Source organism: Lepidochelys kempii, chromosome 19, assembly GCF_965140285.1.
Source record: "Lepidochelys kempii isolate rLepKem1 chromosome 19, rLepKem1.hap1, whole genome shotgun sequence".
Classification (NCBI taxonomy): domain Eukaryota; kingdom Metazoa; phylum Chordata; order Testudines; family Cheloniidae; genus Lepidochelys; species Lepidochelys kempii.
In genome coordinates this window covers 5,478,466-5,492,528 of record NC_136398.1, presented here as the reverse complement: position 1 = coordinate 5,492,528, position 14,063 = coordinate 5,478,466, and the positions used below count along the sequence as shown (strand labels likewise).

General features: G+C 50.2%; 1 protein-coding gene across 2 annotated transcripts in view; it reads left to right on the top strand.

Annotated features, from left to right (window-relative positions):
* Positions 1-14,063, top strand: part of RIMS3 (regulating synaptic membrane exocytosis 3) — a 45,251-nt gene extending 31,188 nt beyond the window's left edge. For both annotated transcript variants that reach the window (XM_073317812.1, XM_073317814.1), the window contains exons 3-7: positions 1,629-1,770; positions 2,611-2,723; positions 6,315-6,416; positions 7,175-7,314; positions 8,458-14,063. In XM_073317812.1, coding sequence (XP_073173913.1) covers positions 1,629-1,770; positions 2,611-2,723; positions 6,315-6,416; positions 7,175-7,314; positions 8,458-8,670 — 710 coding nt within the window. In that variant the 3' untranslated portion in view covers positions 8,671-14,063. The remainder of the gene's footprint in view (positions 1-1,628; positions 1,771-2,610; positions 2,724-6,314; positions 6,417-7,174; positions 7,315-8,457) is intronic.

The window sequence follows — 14,063 nt, the reverse complement described above, 5'->3', positions numbered from 1 at the left end:
TCATCTAGTCAAGCCCCCTGCGCTGAGGCAGGACTGAGTATTATCTCGCCCACCTCTGACAGGTGCTTGTCTAACCTGTTCTTAAAAACCTCCAGAGAGGGAGATTCCACAACCTCCCTAGGGAATTTGTTCCAGCTCTTAACTACTGTGACAGTTGGGAAGTTTTTCCTAATGTCCAACCTAAACCGCCCTGGCTGCAATTTAAACCTATTGCTTCTGGTCCTATCCTCAGAGGTTAAGGAGGACAATTTATCACCTTTCTCTTTAGAGCAACCTTTTCCCTACTTGAAGACTATTATCATGTGTGTCTTCTCCTCCCCACCCTGTCTTCTCTTCTCCGGACTAAAAGACCCAATCTTTCCTCACAGGTCATGTTTTCTAGACCTTTCATCATTTTTGTTGCTCTCCTCTGGATTTTCTCCAGTTTGTCCCCATCATTCCCAAAGTGTGGGGCCCAGTGCTGCTGGCCGAGGCCTTTGCAGTGCTGAGGAGAGTGGAAGAATTACTTCTCGCATCTTGCTTACCACACGACTCCTAATACAAGGCACAAGAAGCCTCGAGTGGATAATTCCGTGCTAATCTGCCCCGAGGAGAAGCTCCTTTCCAAGGCCCATCAGGCAGAGATTGGCCCATGTCCCCAAGCAGGATGTTCACATCCCTTCCAAACAACTTGCTTTTACCCCTCAAATGTACCTGTGGATACTCTCACTAGCCATGGAAACACCCGTCCTTTTGTTTAATCCTGCTGAGCCCCTGGTCCTCAGTTATTTGACTCTGTTTGAGTTTTTACACTGTGCTCATCTCCATGGCATCTGAGTGCCCTAGGCTCTGCAGTGCAGCGAGAGAGGGGACGAGCATCTGCTGTGTGTGGTTGATTTGTTCGTTGCTTCCTTCCTAGGGGGAAATTGCATGTGGGTTTAGTTGGTTTTTTTTTAAAATGACAATTGTTATTTGTTTGCTGGGAGGAGCAAAGGCAGGTTGCACTAGGAGCAGAAGGTGGCGAGATCTGAGGTGGTTCCTGGTTGCTGGGGGAGTGCCTTCCAGTCCGGGAGGAGCCCCCGAGGAAGTTTGGTCTCCTGCAAAAATGAGTGTTACCATTTTGCCATGCAGTTCCCTTGGACTGGCAGAGCAGAGCTGCATCACAGTCGCACCTCCAGGCCCCAGCCAGGGACGGGGCCTAGGCGCTGTACAAACGCCATCCCTGCTGCAAAGAGCCATCTGCCTCTTTTTGTATCAGAGCTCAAAGTACTTGGCAATCAGCTAACCCTAAACCTCACCTCAGAGGGGGCTATGGTCCTCCTCACTTTAGAGATGAGGAAACCAAGGGGGTAGTGACTTGCTCGAGGTCGATGAGAGAGCTGCAGCTAGAACCCAGGAATTCTGTCTTGCTGTGCTCCTGCTCTAACCACTAGACACAACATCCCTCAAGATGCCACCTGGGGTGCCTGTCCCAGTAGGGTGGTGTCATGTTGCATGCCCATGTACCATCAACCCCTGAAGGACGAGGATGGGGGTGCAGGGAGCATTGTGCTGATTGCTCTCTGACATCTTGCTGTCCGGGAGGGGGAGTTTCTTTAGTTCCCAGCCCACGATTCCCCAGCCCGGCTTATCTGCATGTTTGCTTCCAGATGGCGGCCCAAAGAAACTGCGCAGTACCATCCGGCGGAGCACGGAAACCGGCATCGCGGTGGAGATGAGGAACAGGGTTACCCGGCAGGGCAGCCGGGAATCGACCGACGGCAGCACCAACAGTAACAGCTCCGACGGCACGTAAGGCCCAGGGTGCGGGGTGACCGGCCCTGTACTGCATGGGACCGGAGGGGCGGGGAGCAGGGCGCCATCCGAGCACCCAGACTGATCCAGCGAGGCACAGAAGCCCTGCTCCAGTTCTCCTTTCGGAGGCGGCACTCAGGCTGTCCCAGTGGGTTGGAGGAAGCATGTACTGCCCCGAGGCTGCTCTCCTCACAGAGGGGGAGGATGCTGGCGGCTCTGCTGTTCTCCCACAGGGCACAGCTTCAGAGCAGGGCTAACGTCAGCTCTTCTGGTGCCCCAAATCAGACCAAGCCCCTGGGCCCCCAGGCGGCGTGCAGAGCCAGAGTTCTCGGTCCCGGCTGTCATCTGTGCCTATCAGCATCAAGCCAATGCTCTCCTACAGAGCCTCACGACCCCCTGGGGTGATGATTGCCCAGCTTTCAAGCACCCCAGATCCCTGGGCACAGAGTGTCAGATCAGTCTGGGGGTTCCTCGTGCTGAGTTCACAGGGTCCTGTAGAAATCGGAGGTAGTGATGGTCCATTGGGGGCTGTCTCCTCCAGGGCAGGGTTGTTCCCTGTAGAGTCTTCTGTGCTTTGTCCAGCCGCGTTTCTAATCCATACGCGGTGGGTATCCTACCAGTGCCCTGGGAGGGTCCGTTCCGCAGCTGATGCCACTGTCAGCAAACGGTAAGGGAGGTTTGGTTAATTCATGTTCGCTCCGTGCTTTGAGATCCTCATGCAAGGCACATTATCTCTGCGCAAAGAACTATCAGCTGGGAAATCCAGTGCTACCCGGGGGCTTGTCTCACCCATACTGTCCCATCCCCTCTCTCCCCCCCCCCCAACCTTTATCTCAGATTCATTTTCCCCATGACCCGGCTGGGAGCCGAGAGCCAGTTCAGTGACTTTTTAGACGGGCTCGGGCCGGCGCAGATAGTTGGCCGGCAGACACTGGCGACGCCTCCGATGGGTGAGTGCTCACAGCTGGAGCGGGTGGCCCAGCCCAAGGGAAGAGGGGAAGTTGTTACACTGGATTAGGCTCCAAGCCCTATGCCTGGCCCGTGTCTCCTCGCGGATGGAGTTGAACAGCCAGATCTCACTGTAGGACTGCCGGTGACTGGCACCAAGGTCAGGATCAGGCCCTGACCCTGCCTCCCACGGGGTTAAGGGAAGTGGGTGTCTGTGACCTGCCTGGTGGGAGTTGGGCTGGAGTCGGGGGCCTGACGCATGCTTTCTCAGTGAAGAGGCGAGTGAGCACATGAAAATAAGCGGGGATTGCTCTCCAGGGCCTGAAGCGAGACCATTTTAATGTCACAGCTGTGCCCCAGCCCGAAGGAGGGACCCAGCCCAAAACAACAGACGGGGAGGCCCGATGGGGTTCGTTTCTTTCCCTGGGTCAGGCTGGGATTTGAAAGGGACCGAAGGGGGCTAGGAACCAAAATCCCAGTTTTATAATCTGCCTCAAGATCAGCCATTGCCAGGGTCACTGACAAACCAGCAGCGGTGCAGGAAGGGCAGCGAGGTGTCTGGACTAGAACACAGGTGCCATAGGAGCAGACAGGTGGCCCCTTTGGAAGAGGGGAAGAGAGTGCCGATTTTGGGCATACATGTGGCAATGCCCAGATACTGCAGAGGGACCTGTCTTACCCCAGTGAAGTGTTCCATAGCTGGGATTTCTCTTGAGATGTTAAGCTGGGAGGAGCACCGTGCTAGGACAACGATTGCAACTGCAAATGAGGTGAATACCGGCCTTATTCTGTATAAAAGAAAATGATCCTTTCACCTTGAGTGAAGCAGGTCCTTTTTTCTGTAAGCCCCTGGCTTAAGTTCCATACTGCCTTTGAGTCCTAAGGATCCCACAGCCTATATGCAGCAGCCCCGCAATGCGGCCACCTCTGCGGGGGAGGGCAAAGAGGGCAGAAAACATTCTTCAGAACAGTGGTGGGGTGATTTTTGAGGAAGGGCAGTAGAACAAAACTCCTTCCCCAGGTTCAGCAGATCTTTTATGTACGCACAGAACAGACAGGCCTTTGATTTAATTGGAAAGAACAAGGGTAGGCGGGGTGTGTGTGTGTGGAATTTCACATTTTCACTCCCCCATACCCGTTTTCTTTTAAATCAAAATTCAAAATTTCCATTCAAGATTTTTGCCCCAGATTTTGCATGTTCAAAATGCAGCTGGTGGAAATGTTCTAAAGACCAGTAGTTGGCTTGGTGCCTGTTTTCCACCTCAGCAGGATGAAGGGTCGAGCTGAGCCAGGTGGGGTGGGGAGGAAGAGGTGTTTCATGCCTAATGTTTGGAAGGTGAAACCCTCCTCTCCCTGGTAAAAAAACCACCATGAACAAATTGACCCTGACCCTGATTCTGCTTTCGCTGAGCCTGGTGTAAATCAGAAGTAACCCCTTTAAAGTCAATTGAGTGTCACTGGTGGGAGGGAGATCCGAATCAGACCGGCTGCGTTTAAAGTATTTTCCTGGTTTTTCTATAGCAAGTTTGGGGCCGGAGGGAGAAAGGAGGCATTTTTCTTTTCCTTAAGGCCATTCATGTGGGCTAGGTCGGTGTTTCTCAATGACCACTGCGTGGACCCGTGCAGGTCCCTAAGATCTCCCTGACACAGTTTAGGAAGGCAGCAAGCTGGACCCTGGTATCGAAGAGGTTGAGAAACACTGGGATAGGTGACACCCCCAAACCATAACTTCCTCTCCACCCTGGGATTTTTCAAGAGGTGAGACCCTGCCTGGCTCTCAGCTCATTCTCTGTCCTCATCATCCCATTCCTTATGGTGTCCCCTGCTCCGAGTCCGACGCGTTTCTGAAATGCAAAGTGTGTCTGAGAATTTCCAAGTTCATCTTGTTTCTCTTAAACTCCGGCGTGACACCAACAGCCCCCCCGTCCCCTTGCGCCGCCCCCCGCTCCCTCCCCTGGGCTGCACCGGTGCGACGGGTGCAGGCCGTAGGCCTGTCACACACCGGTGGAGCGACGGGGACCCACCTCCGTGCACATCCCAAGGGCTGTACCTGCTGGGGCTGCTGCGGACGTCGTAAGTGGGAGACCGAATCCGTGTCGTGAGCTTAAAACAACAAAAAAAAGTTCATTTTCTTTTGTTTTCCTTCTGGTTTCTTTCTTTCTTTCTCCATGGTGGTTTCTGTTGTTCATGTCGTTCTGGGCTTTGCCAGCCGAGTTGCCACATCCTCACACCACCAAGCTGAGAAATCGCATCGTCTTTGCTTTCCCTTTTTCTTTAACAAACCCACCTGTTCCCCCCTGCATCCACTGTCATGGTATTTCATTTTTCTCCTTTGGCGCCTAATGCTTGAGAACATGCTTTCCTCAGCTGCCCTCTGCTGGCCAGCATTTTAGAAGAGGGTGGGGGAGAGGTATCTGGGTGGAGAACTTACTAACTCACTTACTGACAGAGGGAAGATTCAGGGTTTGTAAACAGGGGGCTGGGGCTATCCCTGGAGATGCTACTGTAAAGTGTATGACATGGAATCGGGGGCATGCCAAGGGCCCGTCAGAAATACCTTTGAACCCGGCCCAAAAGGACACGGACCATCTCTAGGGTTGCTTTCATGGGACTCAAAAAGGGCTGGAGGAACTGCATTATAGGCAGGGAAATTGCCCACCCCACATCTGAAGGGAACTAGTTGCTGGGTACTCAGCCAGGCTTGGGCCCACAAGGACATGCAGTGTACTGAAGGTAGAATGGAGATGAGACCCATGCTCTCTCCACCTCCTCAACTTCTTGGGGCAGCCCCAGAACGTACATGCCATGCCGAGGAACTCCCCTTCCCAAGGCATGGCTCTGGTTAATCTTAGCATATTCACCCTCTGGCAAGGGGAAAGCTCCCAAAGGGCTGATTCTGGGTTCAGAGAGGGCGTATCTCAAAATGGCCTGACGGATACAAAAGTACATGGACAACTAATTGAGTTGTCGGAAAAGCAGGAGGAACAAGCTCTCTCTCAAACCAGGGGAGCCTCATTTTTAAAATGCTACAGCTGGATTTCCAGAGGGTACAACTCACCTGAAGTTGTGGACGCTTCGAAATTCCGCAGAGCCAGCCATTGATGTCTCACGAAGTTGTCCCGGTACCCTGACAGCATGCTCAGACTGGCACTCAGGTGCATGAAGCCCATTGCATGTCGCTCTTCTCTGAATTATATCCCCTGTTTCTATGTTGTTCTGGTAACAAGATGCCCAGAATCGAGTTCCGGGTCCTAGACATGTTCCCATCAAAGCTCCCTTGAGGAAGGGATTAGATGGCTCTCCTGTGATGTCCTGTCGTCTTGTCAGCTCCACGTTCTTGTTGCTTTCATTTTGCTGTCCCCGCCACCCCCTGTTGCAGCCGTTTCAAGATACTGGGTGCTCTGGGACTTGCTCTGCAGTGCACCTGGTGCTTTAGAACAGGGTCCTCAGAGCAAGGGAGCAGAGGACAGTGGAAGCCCCAGGCCAGTACGCAGGCGAGTAAGGGAACGACACGGATGCTAACTGGGAGGGCGGCCATTTGTCCCCGACACAGGATGGGACCCCTGAGTCTCACCTCTCCCCTTCTGTCCTAGGTGATGTCCACATTGGGATGATCGATAGGAGTGGGCAGCTGGAGGTGGAGGTGATCCGGGCCAGGGGCCTCACCCCAAAGCTGGGTCCCAAGTCCATCCCTGGTAGGTATCTGTGCCAACAAGCCTTAAGGAAGAGCCAGTGGAATCCAGAAGCTTTGGGAAGGTGTGCGGTGAGGGTGGGGTGGTATGGAAAGGAGTTCATGCCTCTATTTTGCTCTTGATAGTGTTGCTTTATGATACACCCCAATAACAGGCAGATGCCCCCCCCCATCCCTTGGGGCTCCCCCTCCAGTCATGTTATGGTTAGTTCCTTGGGTCTGGCTCTGCCTGGAGTGGGCAGCAGCGGGTCTGACTGGCTGAGTGCACCGGCGTTTCACCACTGCAGAGCCAGGCATTAACACAAATAACCCCCATGACCGGGGGCAGTTAAGGTTGTTTGACAACCCACACACCTAACACAAAACCTATCCGACAAGGAAGTGAAAAATCAAAGCTACCAGCACAGCACAGCCCCTCTCCTCCATGAGAATGCATCACAATACAGCAGGATGTCAATAATTCAGCACCCCTTCCCGAAATTCCTGGTGCCCATTCCCCCCTGCCCCACCAAACAGACCAGACGTCCCTCACCCATCCCTTCTGCATAGCTCTGGGAAACTACAAAACACACACACAGGGCTTGGGGAGGGGGTCTCGGCAGGCCAGCATCCTTGCAGGAGGCAGAGCTCTGGTTGAGGTGTGTTCCTGGCAGTGCTTGCCTTGGTTTCTCCCGCTGCAGATGAGGCCCAGTGCCTAGGTGGTTCTGCTGAGGATCATCACAGCCGGTTTGCATCTGTGCTTCTCTCTCTTTTTCACTGCAGCGACTTATGTAAAAGTTTATCTGCTGGAGAATGGGACCTGCCTGGCCAAGAAGAAGACCAAGATGGCCAAGAAGACCTGGGACCCATTCTACCAGCAGGCGCTGCTCTTTGACGAGGGCCCACAGGGCAGAGTTTTGCAGGTGAAGTAATCCTTTTTCAAGGGGAGGTGGGCAAAGACCACTTCTTAAAGAGAAAGTTGGACATCTTTGAGGAAATGCCCCCAGCAGCAGGTGCCAGATCCCCCCTATTCATTGGCTGTAAAAAGACCCAGTCAAACATCTGGTCTTTGACTGGGGGAGCAGATCCATGAACGCTTCATTTGAGGGAAAGGGGAGGGAACTGGGAGTCTAGATTCCTGGGTTCCATCCCAACTCTGCCCCTCACTTCCTCCCTGACCATGGGAAGTCCCTTCCCCTTTCTGTGTCACTCCTTGGCACCAAGGGGCAATAGTTCCTGCCGTATCATGCAGGGGCATGGTCATCTCTCATATGCTCATTCATAGAGGTTTGTAAAGTGCTTTAAGATCCTGGGATGGAAGGGACTTTTGACCTTTCCCTCGATCAAGTTGCTCATGGGTACACACATGGCATCATTTACCTTAGTGCCCACACCTTATGGGTGGCCAGGATGGCTGTGCGCTGAGGTGCGACATCAGCATCCAACTGGGTGACCATTAGGCTGAGTGAGGGAGAGCTCAAATGTTGAAGATGCTGAGATCCTGTGGGTCCCATTGGAATTGCAGCTATCCAGTGCTTCAGAGAGGCAGGTCTTGAACTGTATATGTTCATATTATGGTAGTGCCTCATCCAAGGGCAGGACCTGTACAGACCGGGCGCCATACAGACACTAAGAGATGTTCCTCGCTTAGAAATGGCAGGCAGCACCTTGCAGCCAAGATCTCATATCATTTTACAATCATTTCTCAGTGGGGTAACATCTTCACAACATCCCTGTGACATTAAGGCTATAATGCCCCATTTTGCAGTTCGGTAACTTGAGGCAGAGAGAGGCTGAGAGACTTGGTCATGGCTGCACAATACAAGGAATCAGTGTCAGAGATGGGAATATAGCACCCCCATTGTCTTGATTTTGAAATTCATTGCTCATGCCCTTAGCTCAGATCCCCCCTCAGAATAAGACAAGATGCCTTATTTCTGGTGTGACACACCTGGCTTCCCCCAGGTAAGTGCTGGGGGACGGGAGAAGAGTCCCAAGGTTTATATGATGCACGGAGCCCCGTCTGGGACAGGTTCAGTTTAGCTAATGAGGGTTCTTCCCTGTAGGTGATCGTCTGGGGAGATTATGGCCGCATGGACCACAAGTGCTTCATGGGAATGGCACAGATTGTCCTGGAAGAACTGGATCTCTCCAACATGGTCACAGGCTGGTACAAACTCTTCCCCACTTCCTCGTTGGCGGACTCCACCATCGGCCCTCTGACGCGTCGCCTCTCCCAGTCCTCTCTAGAGAGCTCCACTAGTCCTTCTTGCCCCTAAGGGGCAGGACTCAGGGCGGGGGTGGGAGGGAGGGAAGGAAACAAGCTGGCCTACCAAAACGTTTGGTGGCACGGCTGTAAATATTCTGTGTCTGGTTTTGTTTTGGTTTTTTCCCTCCCTGAAACAAGCTGCTCTCGACATGTTCCTCGCCAGCTGCAATGTTCCACCGCGCAGGCAGGGGACTTTAAACGAGAGGGGAAGGGGGCAGGAAGGAGAAACAAGAACAAACTTGTGACACAGAACAAGGGACATGACTGACTGACAACTGATCCCAAGACTGTTACCGCATCTCATCGAGTCATATTCGGAAAGCAGTCAAACTGTGGACCATATTTCTCATCTGAACAGCTGGCGGGAGCGTCTTGGATCCGATTCATTCAATCCCACTGCAAGTAGCATGTTAACTCTATTTTGTTTTGCCTCCGTTCTGTTTTCCTGATCATTGAGGGAAAAATAGCTTTTTTTAAAACAAAGAAAAATGAATATATTTAGCACTGCTACTTTTTGTAACGGAATGTAGCATCTTATGATATTATGTAGCCTGCCGTGCGCTAATTTAAAACACATTCTCTCTCTCTGCAATATCTAGGAGGGACACTCTCCCTACCGACAGGAACCATCCGCCAGTCACTTGCTGTTTTGGTAGATTCCTAACACAAATCTTGCAAGGTTGAGCAAGCAATCTGTGGATCACTTTTTTTCTTGGTAGCATGTAGCCTGTGACAAGTGACTCTGCCAAAGCAGTAGGGGAAGAAAGAGGTGCATTTGACCTGACTGTTATTTAAGTGTATTATGGTTCTGACTTGATGTTCCACCCCCAAAATGTAATGGACACCATGCCTCATACAACAGTTCCAACTAGGAGGAGGTGATGCAATGGGAAGATTGCAATGATGGTTGAATTGAACTCCTAGTCAGTCTCACCTTTGCTCATTCACCCCCAGGCGAGGTCCAACTTGTAGCTGAAAGGTTTCCATGCTCCATTACTGCATTTCAGGGAGCAAACAGAGGGTTTGTCAGAACATATACCGCCCGTAATCAGAAAGAAGGGCTGAATGCACCTTTTTCCAACCCTCGATTCATTGGTATGCTGCAGGGAAACATCTCAGTTGTACTCACTGTGGATCTGGCGTAAGGGTGACGGATAGGTTACACAAAACAAACTAGATGTTTTGAATTTATTATGATGAGTGTTTTTTTTGTTTTGTTCTGTTTTTAAAGCAGCATTCTGGTTCCCAAAGAGGACCAGTTCTTGTAGCAAAACCGAGAATTATGGAAGCTTTTTATGAAGGTGCCTAATGAAATTTGCTGAAAATACTCAGGGGAGACACCACTAGAAACTGCGGTTTCTTCATTAAAAATAAATAAAAATTACACGACTGTCCTGAAGGATCAGTTTCCAAAACCAAGAGTGGTCAGACTGGAAAAGGACATGAGATTAATGGGGTATTTCTACCTAGCAGATATCTCTGACCTTCAGTCTTTAATACCAACTAACCAAAATCAAGGTTGAGGGTTTGTTTTTATTAGTATTGATTGGCAAAAAGAGAATTTCACAATGCACAGAGCACAAGGAACATCCTATGGTTCCTCCTGCATTGCTAGCAAGGATGAGCCAACAAGAACTTATTGCCGCAAAGAAACAAAAAAGTAAACCTGAAGGGTAAGAACTTTGCTATGAAACCATCCCCTCCACAAAATGGAAACTGCCAGTCGGCAATGTACTTACTCTTTGGTGGCGGTCTTATGACACACAACCACCATCAAGATTTCAGCAACTTTGTGTCAAGGAATTTCAGCTGCTATAAATGTACATTGAATTTGCAACTTCACCAAACCAAAATATCTTGGGATCGCTGAGTGGGGACCAGACTGGATTCTGCTGACTACAGATGGAGATAGGTCTGTTTGCTCCCCAGTCCCCAGGATCTCATGTTTTTCTTCCAAGGAACCAGAGCCTGGTCTGCTATGGTGGAGGAGTGACTGTTCAGTACAAGCAATATACACTGATTTCCAAGTTCAGACTTAACGGTGGCCCTGCTGGTCCACTGTACGGTTTTACCTTAGAGCCAGAGTGGGTTATTTGAGGAAGCCCATTTTGTGCCCGGCTTATTGGAACTGGAAGAAGGTGATGACATGAATTTAGGTTCCTTCCAGAGCATGATCCTGTTACCTGATGTCCACCTTGGCTGGCTGGACTTGGTTTCTTTGCTCCTGAGTGCTGGATTTTTGAATATATAGGAGGGCAGGTGTCTGAAGAGGACAAGCTTTCAAGGGAGTGATCTTCTCCTTCAGATGAACATCATCTCTGCTTTTGCTTTGGCCACTCAAGTTTTAGAAGGAAAGAAAAGGACAACCCAGCCTTACTTTGCTGGACAAATTAGCAGGTCTGATTTGAGTTGGAAGTTGAGCTGAGCCCTGAGAGGCCAGCTTGGACAAAGTATGAAAGTTTGGTAGATGTCTTTCTCATTAACTTGGACTGAAGTAAGCAGGTTCTTTCCCTTTCCTCCAACACACATCATGCGGTCTCTAAATATCTGAGTTAGTACCGTAGCTTTACAAACAAACAAACAACCCATTATTTTCAGAACCAATGGAAGGGATATGGCAACTTCAACCCCAACCAACTCTTAGCATAATACTTTGCTGAAGATAAAGTGGGGACATCTGCAGAGACTTTTTCAAGGATAGCACTCTAAGGCCACCTAGAACAAAGACAATTGGGGTTGTATATCCACAACCACGTACAAATCCTATGGTTTCCAATACGGTCCGCCGCTCTCATGTGAGCAGTAGCTGGAAAAATCTACTCATGTTGATGTGTGGAAAATCCAGTGCCAGAACAAAAGAACTGTAATCTGAAGGACATGCTCAGATTCTCCAGGGAACAACCTGGACACTCCTGAGTGTTTGGGGTTTTTTTTATTATTATTATTATTACTATTATTATTAATAAACATTCTATGCTTTGGAGAATAACAATGTAACTAGAATCAGAACAAATTCCACCCCGGATTCCTTTTCAGTATAAACTGGAGTCTTGCTGCTAGGCAGTAACTCCGAAAAGCAAAGCACATGGATTCGAGGGAGTGATTCTTTCTGCTCCCCAAGACGGGTTGGCATGGCAAAGCCACCACGCTGAGGACTTCAGATGGCTGCCGTCGTCCTCTACACAAACTGTAGCCTCATCAAAGCTTTTGTTGCTTCACTCTCAGCGCTGCCTGGCCAGCCCAGCCCACTTGACCCCATTCACATTGGGGGACTTGTAGGGGGACAGGGCAAGTTTTATTTTGGGTTGCAAAAAAAAAAAGACAATACTCAAGTATCGTGTTTACACTGTGACGTCAGCTCCTTTTTATTTTCTTATGCATGAGATCCAGTGTCAGACATTTCCCTCACTCAGACAAAAAAACCCTCAGTCCGAGCTGCTTTTCTACACGCTACATGAAAGTCCCCACAGACCTAATGGAGAACAAGGCTTCAGCTGAGGGGGGCAGGAGGAAATGTTCTATTGCAAAAGGGCATTTCTTGTCTGTTACGTGGTTTGTGATGGCTGGCTGCGAGCATTACTCATCAGTTACTCATTGCGCCCTCTCCCCATCATTTCTTTGGTCAGGAAAGGAACCTCAAACCCACCCGCATGCCTCTACTGCCCAGGGGCACTGCTGATGAGGGCATTTGCAGACTGTCTGTTTTAGTCTGGACCTAACCAGTGCCCATGCCCCCCCCCAAAAAGGGAAGCCAGATGTGAGGATAATAAATACTTAGGGCTTATTTCTGAGCTCACGTACACCAGGAATGAGTTGGCAGAAGTCAGCAGGGTTACATTAGTGCAAGTGAGATCAGAATCCAACCCCAGACATCCTGGTGGAGTTAAAAGGATGAGCGTGGCCCAGAGTGTTTCCCCTTGAGGTCCGGTGCTAAAAACCTGCAATGAAGTCCAAGCAAAACCAGTTATAGCCATGTAACACGGCGGGAGCACTGCATCATCTCTATGTATAACTAAATTGCTGGAAGCTAGAGACAGGCCTGATCTAGCAAATTTAGATAGGGACCGAAACTTTCCCAGAGTCCAGGAAACTGGCTCAGGCTCTTCTCATCTGGAAATTAGCCCCAGCTTAGCCTGAAGCATTCCCACAATTGCTGAGGCTTGCTCCAAGCTTGTAATAAAACATGAATCTTTTCATGCAGCTTCAGCTTTTGTTGCACATTTTTCATGTGGCCTTCTTGCGAGCCGAGGGCATTATTACACTGAAAAGGCAAGAGCCCGTGCTATGGCTCTGAAGGCACCTGTAACCGTGAGAAAGAAAGCATGCCCAGATGTGACGACAAGCACTGACTCACCCCACTGCTGCTGGAAGATGCTGTGAAGATTCTTTAAAACACTGGTATGTCCAAAAACATATACTCAGTGCATGGGCCAGTGTAGCAGATGATTTCTGTCCCACATAGCTGGTACGTAAGGCAGTAGCAAACAGGGAGGAATGGCCTGACAACCATCACTGTTCTGTCAGCTTCATGGTATGTTGAAAAGGAATGAAGAATTGGGGGTGTGTGGGGGGGGGAGGGGCATCCAGCTGTTCTGCAGCTGGGTTTCTAAGTCCGTGAAGCTGTACCAGAAAAAGCCATGGGCAGCTGAGATTAGAATAAGTGCTTCCTGTACAGGTATCTACCCCAGCTCTCAGCCCCCCTCTCTGACATCAGAAACAAATGTGTCACCCGGGGCCCACTTCTATAGATGAAGCTGATTGGTTTTCAAAGCCTGGAACGAAGCCTTTGGTCAAAGGAGTTGGGTCTGGGTTACCTTTGCTGATACGAGGAATCCTGTTCTGTTGAGTGTCTTGGAAACTTGTAAACATTGAGTTGACATGACTGAAAGCCACAGCATGTGTGTTTTTCTAATGCACTTATAAATACCTTTGTATTACTGAAAAGGGTGTTGGCATAGCCTGGAGCAGAGGAGGGCCTTGAACGGTACAAAGCCATCTATACAAACAGCACTGGCTTTACTGTTTCAGGCTTAAATAATCCACCTCCGCTCGACTCTTACAAACCCCGCGTAAAACTTTTTCGGATCGGTGGGGCAGTTTGTGGCATACGCACCCGTATGCTTCCTCTGAGGAATGTGTTTAACTGTGCTAGAACATACCAGCATTTGAAGGGTTAAACAAGAGCTTTCAGCCACCATGGTGCTTGGTGGTTGCATTGGAAGCACAGGAAGGACTCCTTCTGCATCCCAGAGGGCAGAAAGACATCCCCTGCCTTCCAAAGGCTTTCGTAAAAGCAGGGTTCACAAGGGCGAGCGTAGGAAGCAGCAGCAGGGGCTAAACCAGTTGTTAGAGGGTCACGGTGTGCTAGGAAAGTTTGACAGATTGTAGAAAAGCCTGCCCAGA